The following is a 21,009-nucleotide window of genomic DNA, read 5'->3' on the forward strand; positions in this document are numbered from 1 at the left end:
ATTAGTTCTCACAGTACTTGAGTCATGCTAATTTATTGACAACGTGTACTAAAAAAGCGGAAACTTACTTTAATGTCTAATTAAATAGATATATTTATTTAAATAATAAAAGTTTTAATAACTAAGTTAACTGTATATTTTCAAGATATATTTTAGTCAAGATTATTAGAATTTTCATTTAAATGTAAAAAGATCGCGACGTCAACTATATAAAATATAGGAAATATTAAACAAAATCTGTTATTTAAAATAATTCAATATTAAGATCGCATTCCTGAGATCGCAGGTTCGATCTCCGGTTGTGCACCAATGGGCTTTCTTTATTTGTGCGCATATATCATTCACTAGAAGCCTGAAGGATAACATCGTGCAAAAACCGGCATGTCTTAGGCCCAAAAAGTCGACGGCATGTGTCAGGCATAGAAGGCTGATCACCTATTTGCTAATTAGATTGACTGAAATGATCATGAAACAGATACAGAATATCTGAAGTCTAAAAAGTTTGCATCGCCACTGATTATTATTAAAAAATTCACTTTATGCAATATAAACGTATAGTTAAATTAAATCATGGACAATTTAATAACTATATAAAAATAGCTAGCATATATTTTAATAAATTGTGGGTGTTTTTAATGTATCATAGCCACGCGCCATCCCTTCAATATTTAAATTAAATAATAAGTGTTAATTAAATCAGTGGTAATGGCGTGCACACAAACAGGTTGTTTTCTCGTCGCGGATGGGCTGCCACAGGGAGTTAGACTAGGGCATCGGCCTTTTCTCTATGGTCTGGAGATTTTAGATTTCTTGCTAGTTTCCTATTATTACAAAAACCATAGACTGAATCAGTGCTATTAATCTTAGATTATTTTTTTTACTTTAAAGTCAAAGCCATAAAAACTTTTTCATAATTATATTCTGTTTTAATTTACTATGCATGTTATGTATTTTAACTACCAACCGACCCATGAGAAAACTATACGAAGGAAAACGGGGTCGGTAGGAAGAGCTTTAAGCGTTTTCTATTTAACTGTTTTATAATTTATATTTTATATGCATATAAAGAAAAATATACTTTGAATTACAACGCAACCTATCTCTAAACATTACAAATTAAAAAAATATACAAAATAGGTACTAGATATAGTCTGCTGTCCCAGTTCTTATTACACTTGGATACCAATTGGTTAACATGTTCTATATACATTATGAAATCTTTTATCAGCTACTCTAAGGTCCGCAAAAAAACACTTGCTATGCTTAATTGTAGCGGAAATACTTGACACAAATTGCATAATTGGAATAAATTAAGTTTGATTTGAGCGGATATTAAATAAACGTAATTTTGACTGAACATATTTCGATTACTTTTGGAATACCTAACAGAGAATTTCAGTTAATTTTTGTACGGTTACGGGTATGTACCCCTGCAGTTTACGAATTAAGTTTTCTAAATATTTAATATAGATGTGAGGAAATATTTAAAGAGGCGTGAAGACTTTGACTATGTTTAGTAACAATTTAGTTATTCTTTGAAATATTAAGTATTAATTGTCGTTTATTTAATGTTAAATTTTAGTTTTCTTTTATTTTTTTTTATTTTTGTCTATTAATGTAATTAAAAATTATGTTTTCTGTTTCATATATATTGTTTTTCAATGTAATCAGTTTTGGCTTTGTATATTGTCTAAGTGTTTGGTTTATGATATGTATGTTAGCTGTAAAATTACTAATAAATAAATAATTTGGATATTCAAAAGCGAATATGACTTTGGTTTTACCTATAACCATTAGGAGGTAAAATAACAAATTATATTTAAACGCCCGTATTACGTATAATCATTTTTAAGTGAATTGATTTTAAGGAAAACAGTATTCAATAACTTTGTCCATTTGTTGTATATAATTAGCTTCAAAAAATATATTTTTGTGTTTGATCTACTGTGTTTTTTCTTAAGGCTTATAGATTTCAATCATTTTGCCTGACATATCGTGTCTTCTTCACCGTTCTAGCAAGTGTTAACACCAGATGCTCACACCGCTAAAAAACTATGAATCAGTCTTTGACATTTCATAATAACAATTAAAGAAATATTTAAATACATATAAGCGTTAACCATCTATAGTTGACGTCATTAAATCCGTGCATAACTGAATGTTTCATGTATACTACGAAATAACGGCGGGTCCTTTAGCAAATATTTGCGACCGGTTAAATACATCTTTACTGTCTGGTTAATATTCAAAATATTTTATTATAACGTTTAAAGTTTAAAGAACTTTATTTCTCATTACAAAAATATTTACATGAAAAACTTTATATTTACGAACGAGATACACGTCGCCATCAGCCGTCCCAATTATTGTATGATATGTATCTTTAATGCCCTTTTAAATTTGTTAAACACACTAATATTAGACAGTAATTTATTAAATAATTGCATACCCTCATACTTAATAGACCTGTTCAAATAATTTGTACGCGGATTCGGCAAAATAAGCAAATATTATAATTATATTATTCAAATCCAATATATCGCCATGATCGTAGAACAATGTCGGATTTAAAAAAAAACAAAATTCACTTTTTTTGCCTAAATATTACGGCTACATAAAAAAATCCATGTGTTTTAAATTTCATATCAGTCGGTAAAGTGACGGATTTAATAGAAACATGTGATGTTTCTAGAAAACTGTGTAATTTAATTTATTTTTTATTTTGTTTCAAAACAAACCTATTTGTTTGCTTGTATGCCAATTTTCGTAATAACAGAATATTAAAATAGGTATGACAAAAACTAACACGATTATATGTATTATTATAAAATGGCTGCCCTGTAAAGTTTACTATTTGTCAGATCCGTCACTATTCTACGACTATGACGATATTATGGTAATTAGATATTACAGATAGTTACTATTACTTTATAACACCAAGTGTTATTTTACTTGAGAGCTTTTTTTTAACACTGACGTCATGTACTCATGATATATCCCCATAGAAACAAGCAATTTATAATGAGATGTGGTCTAATGATCACGAAGGTTTTAATAAATCGCAGACTAGTCAAAGGGCAATAGAACTTCACGGTCTATGGACGAGTGAACACACACATATCGCACGATAAGGAATACCTAGCAATCACTTAATTAAAAGCTTTTTATGCCTGGAAAGTTTCGAAATTTATTGTGAACTCCTAGATAAAGCCTTTATCCCGTGGGAATACGTATGGTTACAATTTTACATACCTCAATATTCAATTTAATTAATAAAGTACTTAATGCGGGCTCATGACGATAGATAGCAGGTTGAAATGGACAAAAATTATTACATAATGGAAAACACGAGATGGAAAAAGACAGAGCAAGAGATGGGCAGACGATATTAAAAGAAGAGGAGGCACAGCTTGGACAAGAAGAGCTAACAATAGAAAATAATGGAAGCAGCTGGAAGAGGCCTATGTGTCACACCAAAACTGGCACACCTGATGTATTAGATTAAGTTAGGTTATGTAACTAAAACAAATGTTTATATATTATACTGGGTGTCAGCAATAAAGGCTTAATAATAATGCTGTATTACAAGAGCAAACCTGGTTTTGTATACTAGATGTACACTGACCCACTTGGGACACATAGAACTTTAAGTCATGTAAGTAATTAAGTATAGGATACATCAGCATAGTACTGAATTTGAAGGGATTCGAATAAACCTTGATAAATATTAACTTTTACAAACACAAATTGTCCAATCATAAATTTTCGTCACTATCGGATAAAATAAACCAATACTTTTTTTTATATTATACCAATAAAAATCTAAACAATCTTTCTAATCAATCGATATTTGTAATCATGCTTTGAGCGCTGTCTAATGAAATGAAATAACTAAGATCGTTTTAAATGACAACTCTTGACACTAAGTATACGAACCCGTGGAATAAAACTACTCAGATATAATGAGCGAATGGGAACTCTAGTTTTATTGTCCATTGTTATGAGTTGTTTTCCACAAACATTGTAGCATATTAATTAACTAACACTCAGCTCAGTCAGTTTTCCAAAATTGTACTAAAATACAACTTACACTCATAAAAATAAGAATTATATTCTGCTTAGGCACTCAACCGTAACATAGCTTTGAATCGCAAATCGGCGTTTTGAATTGTACTAGGTTATATCTAGGGCAATGCCCCATTGTTAAATCCGGTAATGAAGTCTATTTCAAACAATATTTACGAAGTTATTTTCGATTAAGTTCTACCGGTTTGCTAATTGCTACGAAAGATATTTTCAAAGTGTTTCCGTAACGTAATCCACTCAACTCTTTGACCGAGGCTATCGGTGTATGTAAGCAATTTTTTGGAGTTACACTTAGGCTGAAAAAGCTAAAAAAGCTCGCTAAAAAAGACGAAACCACGATAGTGTTGCCAACTCACCGGTAAATGAACGGTCTGACTCACTAGCCTCAGAACAGTTTTCATAAAGCTTACTATTCTATACACTCTTCAAAGTTAAAAAATAAATCAGTGGCGCTACAACCTCTTTAGATCTGGGCCTCAAATTTCTGAATCTGTCTCATGATCATTTTTAAATCTAATAGGCAAGTAGGTGATCAGCCTCCAGTGCCTGACACACGCCGTCGACTTTTTGGGTCTAAGACATGTCGGTTTCCTCACGATGTATTCCTTCACCGTTCGACCAAATGTTTAAATGCGCACATAGAAAGAAAGTCCATTGGTGCACAGCCGGGGATCGAACCTACGACCTCAGGTATGAGAGTCGCACGCTGAAGCCACTAGGCCAACACTGCTCACTACTCTTCAAAGTTAATAAGGCTAATTATAAAAGATTCATTATAACGATTAAACATATGATTAACGAGATAAGAATGTGAAACTCGTAAATGTAATGTTAATAAGCCGCATCGGTAGTTTACTTTAACTTCATTATTTCATTATTCAAAGTGAATGACCGCCGCAGCGCAGTAATTGTCATCGCTCGAATTTCCAAAAGGTCACAAATTCGTCTCTCGTGCGTGAAATTCAAATTTATAGAAATGTATTTAACGAAAATCAAATATTTAATTTTTATGTATTTGATTTATTAGCAATTTTTGTTAGTCGTACACCAATTTGCAAAATTTTAACATGATTTTTGTATAAATTCAAAAAAACTTAGCAGTGCATTTTTTTTTAATTTACCCATAGGTTAATTGTTAAATATTAAAAAAAAACATTATACATAGTTTAAAAACAGGCAACAAAGCCATCGCAATAATCTAGCTAGCAACATTAAAAATTAAAAAATTTAAGATCAATTAACAATTTAAAAGTCAGACCTGTAATTCAATTCAATTAAAAATAAAATCCAAGAAACACAATGAACCCAAAATCTATTCAGGCAAACCAACAACAATTACAGAAGCCGTGTGGTGCAAAAAACTGTGTTTTCCATTAGCCAACCTATCATTACTTTGCCAGTTTTAGCCGAATCATTGTCATTACTTAGACGTGAATGTACAAGACAAAAGCAATTGTTAGATTGCCACTCAGAGATTTGCCTGCAGTTAGTTTTTTTTATAAAAACAAAGCTATTAAGTTATTAACTAAAATTTAAATGTGGATAAGAACCACAATGTACCTGCAAACGCATATATGCAGTATGCATTACATTGAAGGTCACTGTCACAAACTGGAAGGTTTTGGTGGCACTCAATAAGAATACTGTGAATATCCCTGGTAAAATTTCAAGTAAAACTGTCAAGATAAAATGGTACTGAAGCTACTTGATTCAAAAGACAATAAATTAAAGAATTGATTATATAATAATTAATGTTGTAATATTGGTATAGAACTAAATAATTACTTCAAATCAAAATAGATTAAATACATATTTATAACCTGAATATTATGATATACTCCTAATTCCCATACTATTTCTGAGTGTACAACAATCTTAATGTATAATATTATAATTTTTAAGAGTTAAATAATAAGGTCATCCAAAAATCGAAGTACTTAGACTTATATGATATCAAGTTGATAAATTTAATTGACAAAGAACAATAACATTCTTAGTTAATTTTATTAATGCAGTGTGCATTTAGTAAATTAGTCTACAAGAAATATTTTCACTGGTATAATTGGTTTTATCGGCAAAAAGCATAATGGTTTATAATTTTGTAATTATTAGTATTACACTGAAATTCATATTTAAAACTGGCCTTCCGAGGTTAGATAGATTAGAGGATAATAGGAAATAATATGAATATATAAATTATTTCTATTTTAATTCAAACAATAATAAATATTAAAGCCATCTTAAAACCAACCACCAAATGAAAAAAAAGATAAACCCCTATATCCTACTTAAAGCCATACACTTTGATATGGTTAAATTTTAAATAATTTATAGACAAATAGTGAGAAAATAACTTAACATGTGATTGAAGCGATAGCACATTTTCACACTTCTATGAAAATGTTTCTCTTTACAGAAATCTACAATAAATTGAAATAACTCACAAATGTATTTATAGATTTCATAATGTAATTAGAGTAAGAGAACACATGTTAAGAAAATATAAGTAATTTAACAAATTATTAATTATTACTCCTGGAATTGAAGCACTTACCTTGAAAACTTGTCTGCCAATTATTATCCAATCTGCATGGAATAAATCTGTCCATAGGCTCTGGCCGGGCCAGCACATACTGGTTCCTACTCACAGGACTGCACTGCTGCTGAAGTCTTTTTTCATATAATTTACTAAACATTTTAAGTCTTTCACAAAAGTCTTCTTGAAATTCGCGGCGTTATAAAGGAAGATTGCTACTAGAATCTTTTCATGAAACTAGGTTATCATTCGATCATGATATTATTATCGTGCAGTACCGCACTGGTGCGCTTCACGTTTTGAAGTAATGTTATACGCAGCGAGAAGACTACTGAGCCTCTCGACTGCTCACCACCATATGAATGCATTTGACATGATTGGTCATTGGTACCAAAACTTTTAGACTGTGTATTCACTACAAACAATGTGTAACGTACGGTAAAATGTTTCAATTCCACTTTTTATACCCGAGTTAGTGTACGCTATTTTAAAATTTATAACTCAAAATCATTCAATTTGGATTTGTTGCACGAAAAAAATCGAAACGGATTCCAATATTGACGGAATTGAAAAGTCAGAACTTAAAGTTGCCATTTTCTAAAGTATACATTTTGAAATCAAACGGTTATTTATTTGTCATGTTATTCTGTATCGATTTAATTTTTTTACAGATAATACTCTTACAGAATATCCACAGATTTTATGGTAACCGTAGTCATAATAAAATTATAACCGAGCTTAAATAGCGCTATATTAATCCTTTATTTCATTTATAAACGAAATAAACGTCATTCTTATGCATCAATAAGAGATCAAACCATATTATCATTTATTTTACATAAGTTGCTATAATAGTAGTTCTCTTCTAGGTTAGTATTGCCCTTTGCCGATATTTTTATAAAAATAAAATATTAGACGGTTATTACTATTTTTTGATACAAAAATTGCTTTACCACGTTTATGCTTAAATTTATTTATTATAAAATGTCTGTTAAACGTTTACAGCACATGTGAAACAGAAGTTGTATGGAAATCAAACATTTGATATTAATGTTATTAAATTATAGATATAGGGGAGGTAGGTCGTTTTATTAGAATAATAAGGATAAGGAAAATGAAATGAAATGTTTGTAATTTTTATAGAATAATTTGCTATAAAACATGCCTTTTTATTAAAGTTTTTTTTTAATGAAAACTGACACAACATCAAACTTATATGGCACCTAAGATCTTAAAAAAAATATGATTGCATGTAAAATAATAAAAAAAAAGATTCAAGATTCTTAAAGATTTTAATTATTGTTAGTAAAATATCGAATAACAAGAATTATCAAATAAAAACCTAACATAATAATAAAATTTAAATAAAATAAAATTAAGTAAGTCTAGCATTCACTAACATAAATAAATGTGTGCGCCAGGGTGGATGGGATTATCTTATCGAACCTCTTAATTGTTCATAGTCAATAAATGAATTTAACAAATATTAGTCCATCATCAGTATATTTCACGATTATTTTAAAACCACAAAATTTAAATTTATTTGACACAAAAGCTTAATTCTTAACACTGCACATTCTCATTCACGGCAATCACCTTATTTTTATCGATCGCCTTAACTTATATGTTCCCGTTTGTATGCTTTAAAATTTCTTTTCAACTTTATAGCCATTTTTGGACCTTCCTTTTATTTTTAAGTTAGACCACAGATAACATTTTTGTCTTTTAATTCATCTGTGCTTGATTTCTATTATCTTCGGTCAACTTTATAGTTTTTTAGTCTGCATAAAAAATTAGTTGTTTATTAATTTAATATTTTTCTCTGTTATTTAGATTATTATTGCAATTTAGCGTAGTTTATTATAGTAGTTTTTAATTATTGTTAAGTATTAGTGCTTTTTGATTCGGAACTTTTATTTGTGTATTTTATTTACTTGTTTAAAGAAGTAAGTTGAAACAGAACTACATTTTAACATCAATAAGGCATGTCGCTTTTTAAGGTTTAGTAGTGATCGTACAATTTTTAACGATCATAACAGTGGAAAAACTTAGTGTATGTCCCTTTGAAGACTGGTCTTAAAGAACTGAATGGTTGAAAGTAATACATATATTCAGTCTAATGATAACGAGAAGTACAAGTATTTATTTCATAAAATTTCAATCAGTATGTGTTTGTTGAAGATATTTTTGTCTTAAGGAATAGGTTTACTGGGGATCCTAAGGGCTTTTCCTACATTTTAGTAGTACTTTAGTAAATTTACATTATTTTCTGAAGCAGCATGTGGTCATCAGGACTGTGTACTAGTACCAAGATATAGAGTAATTTTAGCATTACCCAAACTAAGCGCCTTGACATCATTGATTGAGAATTCAATAATACCTGTGATAAATGTATTGTTTACAATACTTCATGTCATGTGCAACTGTTTAACGTAATACCTGGGATAACTAATTTTAAACTTGTTTTTGATTAAGCCACAAATTTCTATGTAGAGTCTTTCAAGAAATGAACATACAACTCACATGCAAGCCAACTTGTCCATCCTTTATGACTTAACATCAGGTGAAGCTCTTGCCTGTTTAACCCCTGTTCTATACATAAAATAATTTCAAAAATGTCATAAAAGGTTTATAAAAGGAAAATCTAAAAAAGTTCTATTAATAATAGTTTATTACACACACAGCCTCAAATTTATAACAATAAGGCCACTTCAACATTAGAAATGAGCCCTATGTATTAAGCAGTATACGGCTTAGTGCATAGTGTTGTGACAATCTTTAGGATAAAAGATAACACCATGAAATATATTGTAACAAATACTTGTATTCTATAAATTAACATAGAAATAATAGATTTGTTTAAAAAAAATCTTTTCTCATTAAAAAGAAATACAAATAAAAAATATAACAAAATTCTAAAAAGTTGGAACAAAATATCTCTGTTTTAAGTAATAAGATAGTTTCCTCTGTTGCCAGTAAGGAAAATGATATATTTGAAGAAGCTTGGGTGTTATTTAGGCAATATTTAACATCAAAAATAATTCTAGTCAGCTAAATGCCAAAATATTTATAATTGTACTCTATGAAGTTTCTATAAAAGCTTGGTGTAACAGGGGCAGTAACTGCTCTTTGTACAATGGATGTGTGTCCCCGTGTGTTATTTTTAATATTTTTTCTGCACTTTTTAACTGTTGAAGAGCACTTTTTAAGTCCATTTTGTAGAGCAGAATCTTTCCGTATTTTAAGTGTAGTAAGCCCAGAAGAGGATGAAGGGGTCCATAATAAAACCTGGAAACAGGACAAAATAATTAACCACAATGTTTAAAAGCTACTGTCCCGTGATTATAGTAACGCAACAAGGTTTAATATAATATTTCTTCATATGAAATAGTTGTAAATGTGAAGTATATTTTTAAATATACTTTAAAAATTCTTTTCACAATATACATATTTTTTTTGTAATTAGGTAATTGTTTAGTATACCTAGTTGAATTTAAAAGTTAAAAACCTTTATATTAGTTGGTTATTATTCAAATTATTTATTTTAAAAATGTTATGTTTCAGGTATGAAATATTTTAAAGTCCAACCATGAAGTTAGCAAGGTATAAGAAAGCCCAGAAATATTTGAAATTCTACTACAACAACTATGGCTTCCGCCAACCCTATCAAGTCATGATGGATGGAACATTCTGTTTTGCCGCCTTCCAACAACACATAAACATACGTGACCAGCTCCCTAAATACCTCGATGGGAATATAAAATTTTTAACTACAAGATGTATAATAGTAGAAACGGAGAAAGTTGCAAAGAAGACACAAGGTGCCCTCGCTATTATAAAACAGTTTGGAATCCATGAATGTGGTCATAAAGAACCGAAAAGTGGTACGGAATGTATTTTATCCATGATAGCTGATGTTAACGATAAGCATTATATAGTTGCCACCCAGGATCGTGATTTGCAAGAACGTTTAAAACGAATGCCTGGAGTACCACTTATCTATCTACATAATAAGTCTCCGACATTGTTGAAGCCTTCGTCGGAAAGTTATAGCAAAGCATATCAGCTGTATTCAGGCGACTCCAGTAGATTGATAAGTGTAAGTCAAAGTGAAGCATTAGAAAAGATGAAGAGGAGTCTCGGTATTGAAAGTACTCCAGAGGAAAAGAAAATAGTAGCCAAAAAACCACATAACCCAAATCCTTTGTCATGCAAGAAGAAAAAGAGAAAGAATGATGTTAAACAAAATGTTAAAGAGGGAAAAGTTAGGAAACGAAAAAAGAATAATCAACAAGTTGTAATGAGGAAAAAATAAAGCTATTATAACTAGAAAGCAAGCAATTTACCCAAACAATTTACAAATTTAGCCATGGCTTGAAATAGTCGTGGATGGCTGAATTAAATGAAAACTATTTATCACAAATTAATATTTTCTCTTTACAGTTAGTTTGTAAAAAAAAGGGTGCGTGTACTTATGTACGCGCGTAAGAAGTTATACTTCTTTGGCATTATTAAAAATAGTTTTTGATTGCACGCAAATAATTAATTTAATATAATAATTAAATAATCAAAGACTGGAAAAGGAGTCATTATAGTCAATAAAGTTCAGTTTACATTTGAAAAATTAAATAAATGAATATTATTATTCTCTTACATTAAGTGTAACATAAATTCTATTATTATTCGAATGTAGTTTTTAAATTATGTCCAATGACGTAGCATCTTTCGTGAGCAACTTCATTCTGTTAATTTTGTGTCACGGTGCGCGCGCATCGTAAAATTTCACTCTCATCAATTTTTCATAATGCGCCTAAAGAAGTATAACTTCAAAAAGCTTATTATTATTTCTAATTGAGTTAAGTAATTAATGATAATACCAATATAAATGGCATTATTTGTTACAATATTACATTTTATATGATTAGTCCACACACATCTAGCCTGTCAAAAGCGTAATTAAATGTGATACCTAAAACATGGCAACAACGCCTCTGCGTATACGCACGCCTTCTGCCACAATTGTACGTTTACGAACGCATCGAAGCATTGCTCTAATATTTGAGCGTAAAAAACATTCAATGGATGTAACACTCCCTTTTGTTTCTGAATGCAGCATTTACATATTTCCATGTCTGATTAGTGATAAGTTATTATTGGGGTGACATTTAAAAATATTTTTTAAATAAACATCACTTATTTTATTTATTCTCTACTCATAAACATTTCAAAAAGTTGTTATTTTTCTTTGCACAGAAAAAGTAGCAGCTGGCTTAGATGCCATCATTTTGACAATATACATAAACACTGACAGTTTTTGACAGTGTATGGGATATATTTATTTTCTTGAGTTATAGATGTTAACGTAAAATTGTAAACACCGTTAGATTGTAATATATCTCGCGAGATTATAAACTGTCGAAAGATTGTGAACCTCAGCGTACTGCTTACAATTTAACGTATTATTATTCGGTAGATTGTACTACACTAACTTAGTTATCATTCAAACTTCTTTGGTCAATTACAGATTAATTTTACTTCGCAACAATTTCATATAACTACCGAATAATAATACCTGAAATTGTAAGCAGTTCGTTGAGGTTCACAATCTTTCGACAGTTTACAATCTCGCGAGATATATTACAATCTAACGGTGTTTACAATTTTACGGTGACATAGAGATTCTATCTTTGTTTTAAATTTATTTTATTATTATTTATTATATAAGATGTCATGTGGAACAGGGTGTAATGGTTGCAGCTCCTTACACACGTTGTGTAAAACAAAAAAAAATGGCGATTAAAAAGAGTGGCGGAGAGTTTATTGCCAGTTCTTCTCTTCCGTTCTACGCCCTTGATTTGAGAACTGGCAGTAAAGTAAAATTCATAAGTGAACATTGTGGTACCTATATGAATGATTGATGATGATTTTTTATTTCTGACTTTTCTAGGCTTAACAATGTGTTGTTAATAAATACAGAATTCATTCACAGCAATTTTATGGCAATTAATTTATTCAAATATAATAATATTATATTTGTATTAGTAATATATAATAATAATTCGCTGCAATATGTAAAATAAATATATTAAAAAGGATACAAGCCACACTTGTGTTCTTCATATCCAACAAAATGGTTTCTGAGCAACTCATTATTTCTTTAAAAACTTCTATACTTTCATCTGGATATTTCGTACCACATTTTGAACACACCACACTCTTATTAACGTTTTTGTCATCACAATTTATTTCACCCACACTTTCGTTAACACGATTTGCAATATCACTGGCAACACCGTTCTCGATAGTATTGCCATCGCCATTTTGAATATCACCATTGCCATCTTCAAGTTCTTCGTCATAATTATTTTCACCATTTAGAATACTTTCGTGGATTCTTCTAATTTTCTCACATTTTTCCACGATAACTAATCTACAGTTTTTCTGCCAATGTACATTAACGGGATTATCACATTCTTGGTTGAAACATTTTGCTGCGTGAACATATTTTAACTGCTCGATATCTGCAAACATTTTTGTGCCAATACATACATAAAACAAACATTTACATACATAGTTATTATTGCTTAAGTAAACGGTAAGCGTGCGTATTTTGATATTACGCGATTTAACGTGTAACGCGGATATTCCCCTATATAACGCGGGGATTCCACCCGTTATATTTCTGTTCATTTATAATGATTTAGAGGCACATTTCGTTCATTACGTAGTTTTTTCTTATTATGTAAATATGCCCTTTAACGAGATAAGTTAAAAGTTAATCATTTGTACGTACCGCGTTATACGAGGCCATAAAAGCGCGTTATGCGAGAATACTTCTACAACGCGTTTCCTATAACGCTGAACAAATCTATCGTGTTATAGGAGTGATTCCTGTACAATGTACTTAATTTATTATATTAAATAGTTTCATTGGCATTACATGTAATCTAATAGTAAATTTAAAAGTAACCATTTTATGATTAATTGAATATCATAGCAGTGATACCAACTCCTACAAAATGTTCCCCAAGGACGATAATTAGAACCATCTTGAGAGTTTATATCAAATATGCATCAAAATACATTCAAGGCGTTTATATTTAGTTTAGTTCGTTAGTTGAGTTCTAGGCTCAATATAAGTTGAATATAACGTGCGTTTTTAAAAAAAAAAACTTGTATACAGTTCCCCTTTAAAAAGCCCCTAGATGTTTGGGACACCACAACAACTAACCATTTATAGTGCCCCAAAACATTTTGGGTCACCAGAATCAATTATTAGTTTCAATTAAATGTGTAAAATTAAAATATAGATTAATTTGGAAGACTCACTCAAACACTTCTCACACTGGCAAACAAAATAGTAACTCTGTAAGAGCTCTTTCTGTCGATCAAATGGTGTCTTCATTAGCTCTATATACGATATCCTGATCTGAAAAAGAAAACTTACATTTACAGCAGATTTCAAATATTCATGCGATCAACAATTACGAACAATTTATTTTGCTGATTTAAATACTTATTTAACAGATATAAATTTTATTTACCTAACTCGACGTTTCTAGTGTTATACATTTCGATATGGCAACATTTGAATGTTTCTTGATTAATATTTTAATATGAATCTCAGCTTTTATTTAAACACTTGCTGATATTGTAATATTTTTTAGAATAAATAAATAATAGCTGATCAGTGCCGAATAGCACTCGAATCATCGAGTTATGAATCGCCGTTATATATGAAATACAGATATAACAGCGATTAGAATTTGGAGTAGTCCTACAATATTCGGTTAGTTTTTACTGGTGAACTTGTATACAAACATACGTTATATAATATAAACTTTTAATTGAAGAACTAGACTATATGATTTATTATTTTTTACTAGGTTTCGCCTGATTGGCGTTTAATTTTAAGTAGCAAGATTTTAACTTTAACAAAACCGATATTTTTTTTAATTTTAACGATAGCGTTTTAAATCAGGAATAAATTGTGGAAGTCTTTGGAGAATATAATATGCTTAATATATATTGTAATCATACAGACACATAAAACTAATAATAAAATAATATACATTGAAATAAATAACTAAACTTAACATAAACTAAAATATATCATTAAAAGGAGTCCCTTTAGGCAAGGTTCCGAAGATACTGGCAGCGTTCTCCCTTTGAATAGCTAGACTAAATCTTTGTTCGAGGTAGCTGCCAGCTCTTCGATCTCCTGTGATGTCGACAAATCAGGAATTATATCTATTAGTGAAAACCGTAAAAACAGTTCGGTAGATCCTGAGTTCATCGTCTTCAGACTGACAGGTCATACATGTCATCATGATCGTATAACAATGTCGGATTTGAAAAAAATAAAAAATCCACTTTTTATCATATTTGGATACTACATTGACTAAATATTACGGCTACATTTAAAAAAAATCCATGTGTTTTAAATTTTAAATTAATCAGTCGGTAAAATGACGGATATTATAGAAATATGTGATTTAATGTTATTATTTTTAATTTGTTTTAAAACAAACTCTTTTGTTTGGTTGTGGCAATTTTCATAATAACAGAATATGAATTTTTTTTTTTTTTTTTTGATCCGTCACTATTCTACGACTATGATATTGTGTATGTTTACAATAATTTCTTTTTTGACGTTCATATGTGTACATTGTGTTACCTATATGAATAAATGATTTTGATTTGAAAAAACTTCAAATTACCTTTTTCCAATCAAACTTGGGCATATCCACAAGAGCCCTAACGATAATCTTCCTTCCATCAAAAGTGGCGACTGCGTTGGGATTACAACTGTGGTCTATTATTGACGCAGCAATGTACACAGCAGATCCGATAGAATTCAAGTCATTGTCTAATATTGTGAAGCTGTTTATTACCATCTAAAAAAACAACACTTAAATAGCATGATACAGCTCGTACGGCGCGGGCGCATATAAATTGGGAGAAAATCTTCTAAAAATTGAAACGCTTAAAAGTCTAATCACTGACTTGCCTTATATAAAAAATGTGTGCGTGTACTAGTACACGTAAGAAGTGAAACTTCTTTATGACCTTATTTTTCGAAAAATGATCTACTATATGCAACTTAACGAAATTGGTTATATAAAGTTTAACAAAAGGCTTTTATTATCATAGACATGAATACAAATACAATTATTTCATTTTACCTTATTACTATCATTATTTTGCTACAAAATTTCTCCCATACGTCGATAAAAAATTCATTCTAACGCCGATAAAGAAGTTTGACTTCAAAAAGCAACATGGCGCGTAACCGAAAAACGTGACGATTTGCTACAAAATTTCTCCCATACGTCGATAAAGAACTTTCATTCCAACGCAGATAAAGAAGTTTGACTTAAAAAAGCAACATGGCGCGTAACGGAAAAATGTGACGCGTAATGAAAAAATGTTACACTAACATTTTTTCCAACCCCGATTAAGAAGTTTCACTTCAAAAAAGTGCGTACGTACAAAGTACACATGTCAGAACTCAGAAGTGAATCTTGTTTGGAAAACTAATTTTTAACTTGTTCATATTTATACAAATCTAAAACTTTACATTTCCGAAACTTAGTGGGAGGGAAAAAGGGAAGATATGTTAGGAATTTAATGAATTTAATTGTCATTAAAAATGTCGAAAATTAATACAATAATAAGTTACATTTTTTTAAATTTAGATTTAGAATTTCTGTAAAGTAATTGGCCCTTCTCACTCTCTCTCAATGGATCTCTCCCTTTCCTTCGACAAAAACGCTGCACATCTTCGTGACGATCCGTAAAAATTATACCCAATAATCTCCAATAATCAATAATCTCCAAAAATTGCGTGACGTAATACTTGAACGCTCCCTTACTAACTAATCGTTAATAATTAATATACCAAAAACACGGCTTTTCAAGGTGAATATATAGATAAAAATAACTTACTCTGCCGTATAATCCCATGAGATCCACTGTGTTAGGTAACGATATATCGTTCAAGAAATCATAAAGTACACCGCAAAGTGATGTGAAATGCTCCATACGTTTCTTGTCCTTTTTCAAATCGGAATAATCTGTAAAAATCAGAAGTGTACGAGTAGTTAAGATCCATGTTTTAACACAAATATTTTAAATTTCTTAAAACTTTTAATTACGTTCGAATATTTAAAGGTCTTTGGAGGTAGAGTAGGTAAATAATGCAAAAATTTTGAGGAGACTGCGATGCCCAATTCGGCGAAGAAAGCGGTCGCAATTGCCGTAATCTTTGCATTGACACAAATTTGCACAATTTTTTATTGTAATAAGTTTTCTATCGCGAACCAGATAACCTGGGCAAGCTGGTTATCGGCGACCCGCTGGTGTCTCCAAGTCACGACTCTCCTTATAACAACTGCCCCAAAGGAAGCTATAGACCGAACATAGTGGAGAGATCTAACGGGCACCTTACAGTGACACCACCTTCAGCAATGAAGAATACGAAAATAAATAAATAATCAAAAATTAGCTTCAAAGAAGATGACTTGATGTCTGTCGTATCACTCGTATGCTTAAAACCGAGGAAGTCATTACTACCCGAGTAGTATAGTAAAGACTCAGAAATTCTAATATCAAACTGAAATAATAATACTAAACGTGAAATATTACTCTAAACCGGGCCATAGACGGACTACATGTTGCAGTCAAGACCGACTGCTGTAGAGCGGTCGCGTTGAAGTTGTACACGACTTCAACACGACCGCATAATGCAGTCTACGACTGCTTGGAGCAGTTGTGTTCGACCGCAAAATAATACTGATGCGAGTTCATTTACAAGATGGAATTCGATGAAGAAACACTAGCAGTGTTTCTTGTACTATTATTACGCGAGCGTAGGCGTAGAAGACACCGTAGTATGTGGGTGCGTCCAATACTACAATCAAGAGAACAGCATGGAATATTTCATACTTTGTATCCCCAGCTAAGAGAAGACACTAAAAAGTTTTTCAACTACTTTAGAATGTCCATGGTTTCATTTGATGAATTAGTTAGTATTTTATTTTATTTGAAGGAGTGGCGTGCCGTCGGCAGCAACCGCTTGTAGCGGTCCGTGTAAGGTGGGTCCGGCAGCTCTAAGCAGTCGACCGCACGGCGAAACTCGACCGCAGAGCGACTGCTCCGACCGCTCAGAAACTGGTCGTGCGGTCCGTGTATTGCGGATATGAATTTAGTATGGAAACTGCAGATCGCCGTGCGGCGACCGCTTAGAGCAGTTGGTATCGACTGCAACATGCGGTCCGTCTATGGCCACACTAAGAATCCTATCCTTAAGCTAGATCTTAATTGATATTTGTTATTTGCTTGTTTGAACTAAGCACAGTCTGTGACATTGGATTAGTTTGGATGCCTTAGTAGCTTAAGGAAGAAGTCTGCAATTATAAAAATCATGCAAAGGGAGCTTCTATAATGCATGTTGCAACTTTGCTGTTATACATACTTTTGGCGTAGTCTTTTTTATTTTGAAGAGTTTTTATAATTCTCACTTGACTTTTAGGAATGAGGTTTAATTCCAATATCATTGTACGCACAACCAAAACAATATTAGGGTTTATCAAATCTAGAGTATTATATATCAATCTAGACTATGCACTATATACACTACGAAATCAATAGTAATAGATTATTTTGAGTTGCTCTAGCCCCTATTATCCTTATGTAATAAACCTTTGAACTGACAAATCAAATCGAGATATTATTTCATACAAATTTAAGAAAGTTAACTTACGTGACATAAGGTCCTTCCACATCCTAAATGATGTCCGTGTATAAAATACTTTGTATGAGGTTCCGTCTCCATATTTTAGTCTATTTATTATTTTAACCAGCAATCTGGCTGCATCAGGAATGACTTTTGGTGCTACTTTTTTTATGTTAGCACACTCCCACTGTAATATCCATTCAGTATAGTGAGGAGAAATATTGTTTAAGGTATGAACTAAAGGGTATCATCATCAGTTGCCCAACCAGAAGCAAGACCATAACGTTTTCTTTTTCGAAGATATTGCTATGTATTTTGCATATTGTTTTAAAAAGTATTTTTTTTTTAAATTTTAAAATTATTGTTTGACCTGTAGAACTGCCATATATAAAGATTTTTTTTAATGAATCTGTGTATAATAAGCTCAGAATTTTTATTATTAGCTCAGAAATATTATAGAATGATAAGCTTGAATAAATACATTAACTGTTAGTCAAATTAAATTCAGATTTGAAATAAAAGTCAAGAAAAATGCACACTATATGATTTCCAGGCAATTAAAGATGCCACCTAAAATATAGAACATAAGGCTAATTATATACTTACCTTTATATCAGAATACAGTAACAGAAATTTGTCTGGCCTATTCCCCATGGGGTCTTATAGGACTTCATATAACTCTAAATTAACAGACAATCTTACATTATAAAATAGTAATGATTTTTAATATCCAGGGTAAAATTTTCATATTAAGAAAGCATCTTAGCAGATATAGCATTAGGGTACAACCTAATAAATGTAAATATCATAACAAATACCTTATGATCATCCCATGCTGCTCTTTGGCAACTTTTCCCACAATAATGTACAAACTGACAACCTGAACACTTCCGCACTTTGCACCTTTTAAATAAAGAAATAATAATTCTATTTAAATATTTATCAGTGTTAAACAGAGTTAATTTTATTTTCATTTTAAGATGCTTTTTATAAGAATTTTTTAAATTATGTTTTCATTTTAAAACATTTTAAATGTAGCAGTTTCACAATGTGGCAGGTAAAAAAATATATTTGAATTTTACTACTTTAGAAGAAGGTAAAATATAAACTCAAGTTACTTACTTTTGGAGACAATAGTCACATCTATTTCCATTTTCTGTTGAGGAAAGTGTGTAAGCGAAAGGTTCTTCTGATAAAATTAAATCTCCGGCCTTAACTGAACTATCAGTGTTTTTGAATGTATTAATTGTTTGTTCTATCATAATTTACTTCTATCTTAGAGGTAGGATGAGACGAAACTGAATAAAAATAAAGTCAAGCAGTAACACTACTTGCCCGAAATGTTAAAAGTTACGAAGTTTGTACGATAAAACATTTTCAGTACCTGCTGTTCTAAAATTAGTTAAACGATATATCTTATATTATTTTTAGAATGTACGTAACAGCATACGTAATTACTTCGAATACAAAAATAAAAAAACTTTACATATCAATGGAGAAGAGACTACACAGCTAGAGACTAGCATTTGAATCTTGAAGTTACTTATTACTTTAGACCGAATTAATTCGAAAGTATTACCGAGTATCGAGTTTAACAGATTACTTATTAGTCGATATAGTCTAGGCACAGATTATTACTCATTGATCCACTGTTTAAAAAATGAGAAGAGATTCAGAAGCGAGTCTTACAACTTCCATAAGCGCTACGTCGTTACTAAATCTTAGTTAAATTAGAAAAATAACACGGGTCAACACGAATTTTGAGTCTGCGTTCTGTACCTCTGATTTTGATTACTTATGCCTAACTAATTAAAGAAAAAATATTTTTATCTATTAAAGTTTGCTTTTGTAGTTACTACAACGAAATTTATTTTTTATGAAAGAGCTCTATTTTTTAATTTCAATTATTACATGTAAAAGGAAAACAGTTTTGAATTCACATTTTTTATTGACTTTAATTATACAAGACGGCATATATAAACCCACAAATACAAAAAATAATACAAATAAGACTTTAAAAATGAACAGACTTGGTATTTCTTCTGTGTAAGTTGGAACTTTTTCGTATGAGCCCCCAAATGTAGTCACCCATCATGTTTTCATTATATTGTCCTTGATAACGCTTTTCAAAGTTTATTACATCTTGGTGGAAACGTTCCCCTTGCTCTTCCGAATATGTACCTAAGTTGTCTTTAAAGTTATCCAAATGAGCATGTATCATGTGGACTTTCAATGACATTCTGCAACCCATAACTTTGAAGTTGTGAAGCATATCAGTAATAAGCTCCGTGTAATTCTCTGCCCTTCTGTTGCCAAGAAAGCCATTAATCACTACTTTAAGGCTGAGCCACGCTTGTTTTTCGTGGGTACTGAGGAGCTGTAGGAATTGTTCACTGGCCATTATTTTCTTTATTTGTGGACCAATGAAAATACCAGCTTTAATTTTAGCCTCTGACAATTTCGGGAAAAATGATTTTAAATATTGAAAGGCCTCAGAGTCTTGACGCAGAGCCTTTACGAACTGCTTCATCAGACCTAATTTAATGTGCAATGGAGGCATTAAAATATGATCGGGCTTCACAATCGGTTCATTTTTGATATTATGTTGTCCTATTTGAAACTCGCTCCGTTGTGGCCATGAGTGCTGCTG

General features: G+C 31.0%; 3 protein-coding genes across 4 annotated transcripts in view; 1 reads left to right on the top strand and 2 right to left on the bottom strand.

Moving 5' to 3' along the window:
* The window catches only part of LOC125063412 (fizzy-related protein homolog), a 69,177-nt gene extending 61,975 nt beyond the window's left edge, over positions 1-7,202 (bottom strand). The window contains exon 1 of the mRNA XM_047669842.1: positions 6,641-7,202. Within this exon, the coding sequence (XP_047525798.1) occupies positions 6,641-6,782 (142 nt within the window). The 5' untranslated portion in view covers positions 6,783-7,202. The remainder of the gene's footprint in view (positions 1-6,640) is intronic.
* Positions 7,203-8,412: 1,210 nt separating this feature from the next.
* Positions 8,413-10,942, top strand: LOC125063387 (rRNA-processing protein UTP23 homolog). Its single transcript, XM_047669806.1, has 2 exons — positions 8,413-8,568; positions 10,187-10,942. The coding sequence occupies exon 2, from the start codon at positions 10,212-10,214 to the stop codon at positions 10,935-10,937; it is 726 nt and encodes a 241-aa protein (XP_047525762.1). The 5' UTR covers positions 8,413-8,568; positions 10,187-10,211; the 3' UTR covers positions 10,938-10,942.
* On the bottom strand, positions 9,272-19,921 carry LOC125063386 (histone-lysine N-methyltransferase SMYD3). 2 transcript variants are annotated; one of them, XM_047669805.1, is made up of 10 exons: positions 19,744-19,921; positions 19,482-19,657; positions 19,178-19,262; positions 18,387-18,546; positions 16,571-16,698; positions 15,343-15,519; positions 13,952-14,051; positions 12,721-13,143; positions 11,592-11,754; positions 9,272-9,910 (listed from the first exon to the last, which is right to left on the bottom strand). In XM_047669805.1, the coding sequence occupies exons 2-10, from the start codon at positions 19,619-19,621 to the stop codon at positions 9,703-9,705; spliced, it is 1,584 nt and encodes a 527-aa protein (XP_047525761.1). In that variant the 5' UTR covers positions 19,622-19,657; positions 19,744-19,921; the 3' UTR covers positions 9,272-9,702. The 2 variants fall into 2 exon arrangements, with proteins under 2 accessions (XP_047525761.1, XP_047525760.1); XM_047669804.1 differs by having other exon boundaries at positions 19,482-19,921.
* Between the last annotated feature and the right edge of the window lie 1,088 nt (positions 19,922-21,009).

Source organism: Pieris napi, chromosome 3, assembly GCF_905475465.1.
Source record: "Pieris napi chromosome 3, ilPieNapi1.2, whole genome shotgun sequence".
NCBI lineage: Eukaryota > Metazoa > Arthropoda > Insecta > Lepidoptera > Pieridae > Pieris > Pieris napi.

Coding starts and splice junctions, on each gene's coding strand:
- LOC125063387 (XM_047669806.1), top strand. CDS start 10,212: ATGAAGTTAGCAAGGTATAAGAAAGCCCAGAAATATTTGAAATTCTAC.
- LOC125063386 (XM_047669805.1), bottom strand. CDS start 19,621: ATGATAGAACAAACAATTAATACATTCAAAAACACTGATAGTTCAGTT. Junction 13,144..13,951: donor CCAGTGTGAGAAGTGTTTGA/GTGAGTCTTCCA, acceptor AAATGTTTGCAG/ATATCGAGCAGTTAAAATAT. Junction 9,911..11,591: donor GCGTTGTTGCCATGTTTTAG/GTATCACATTTA, acceptor TCCTGTTTCCAG/GTTTTATTATGGACCCCTTC.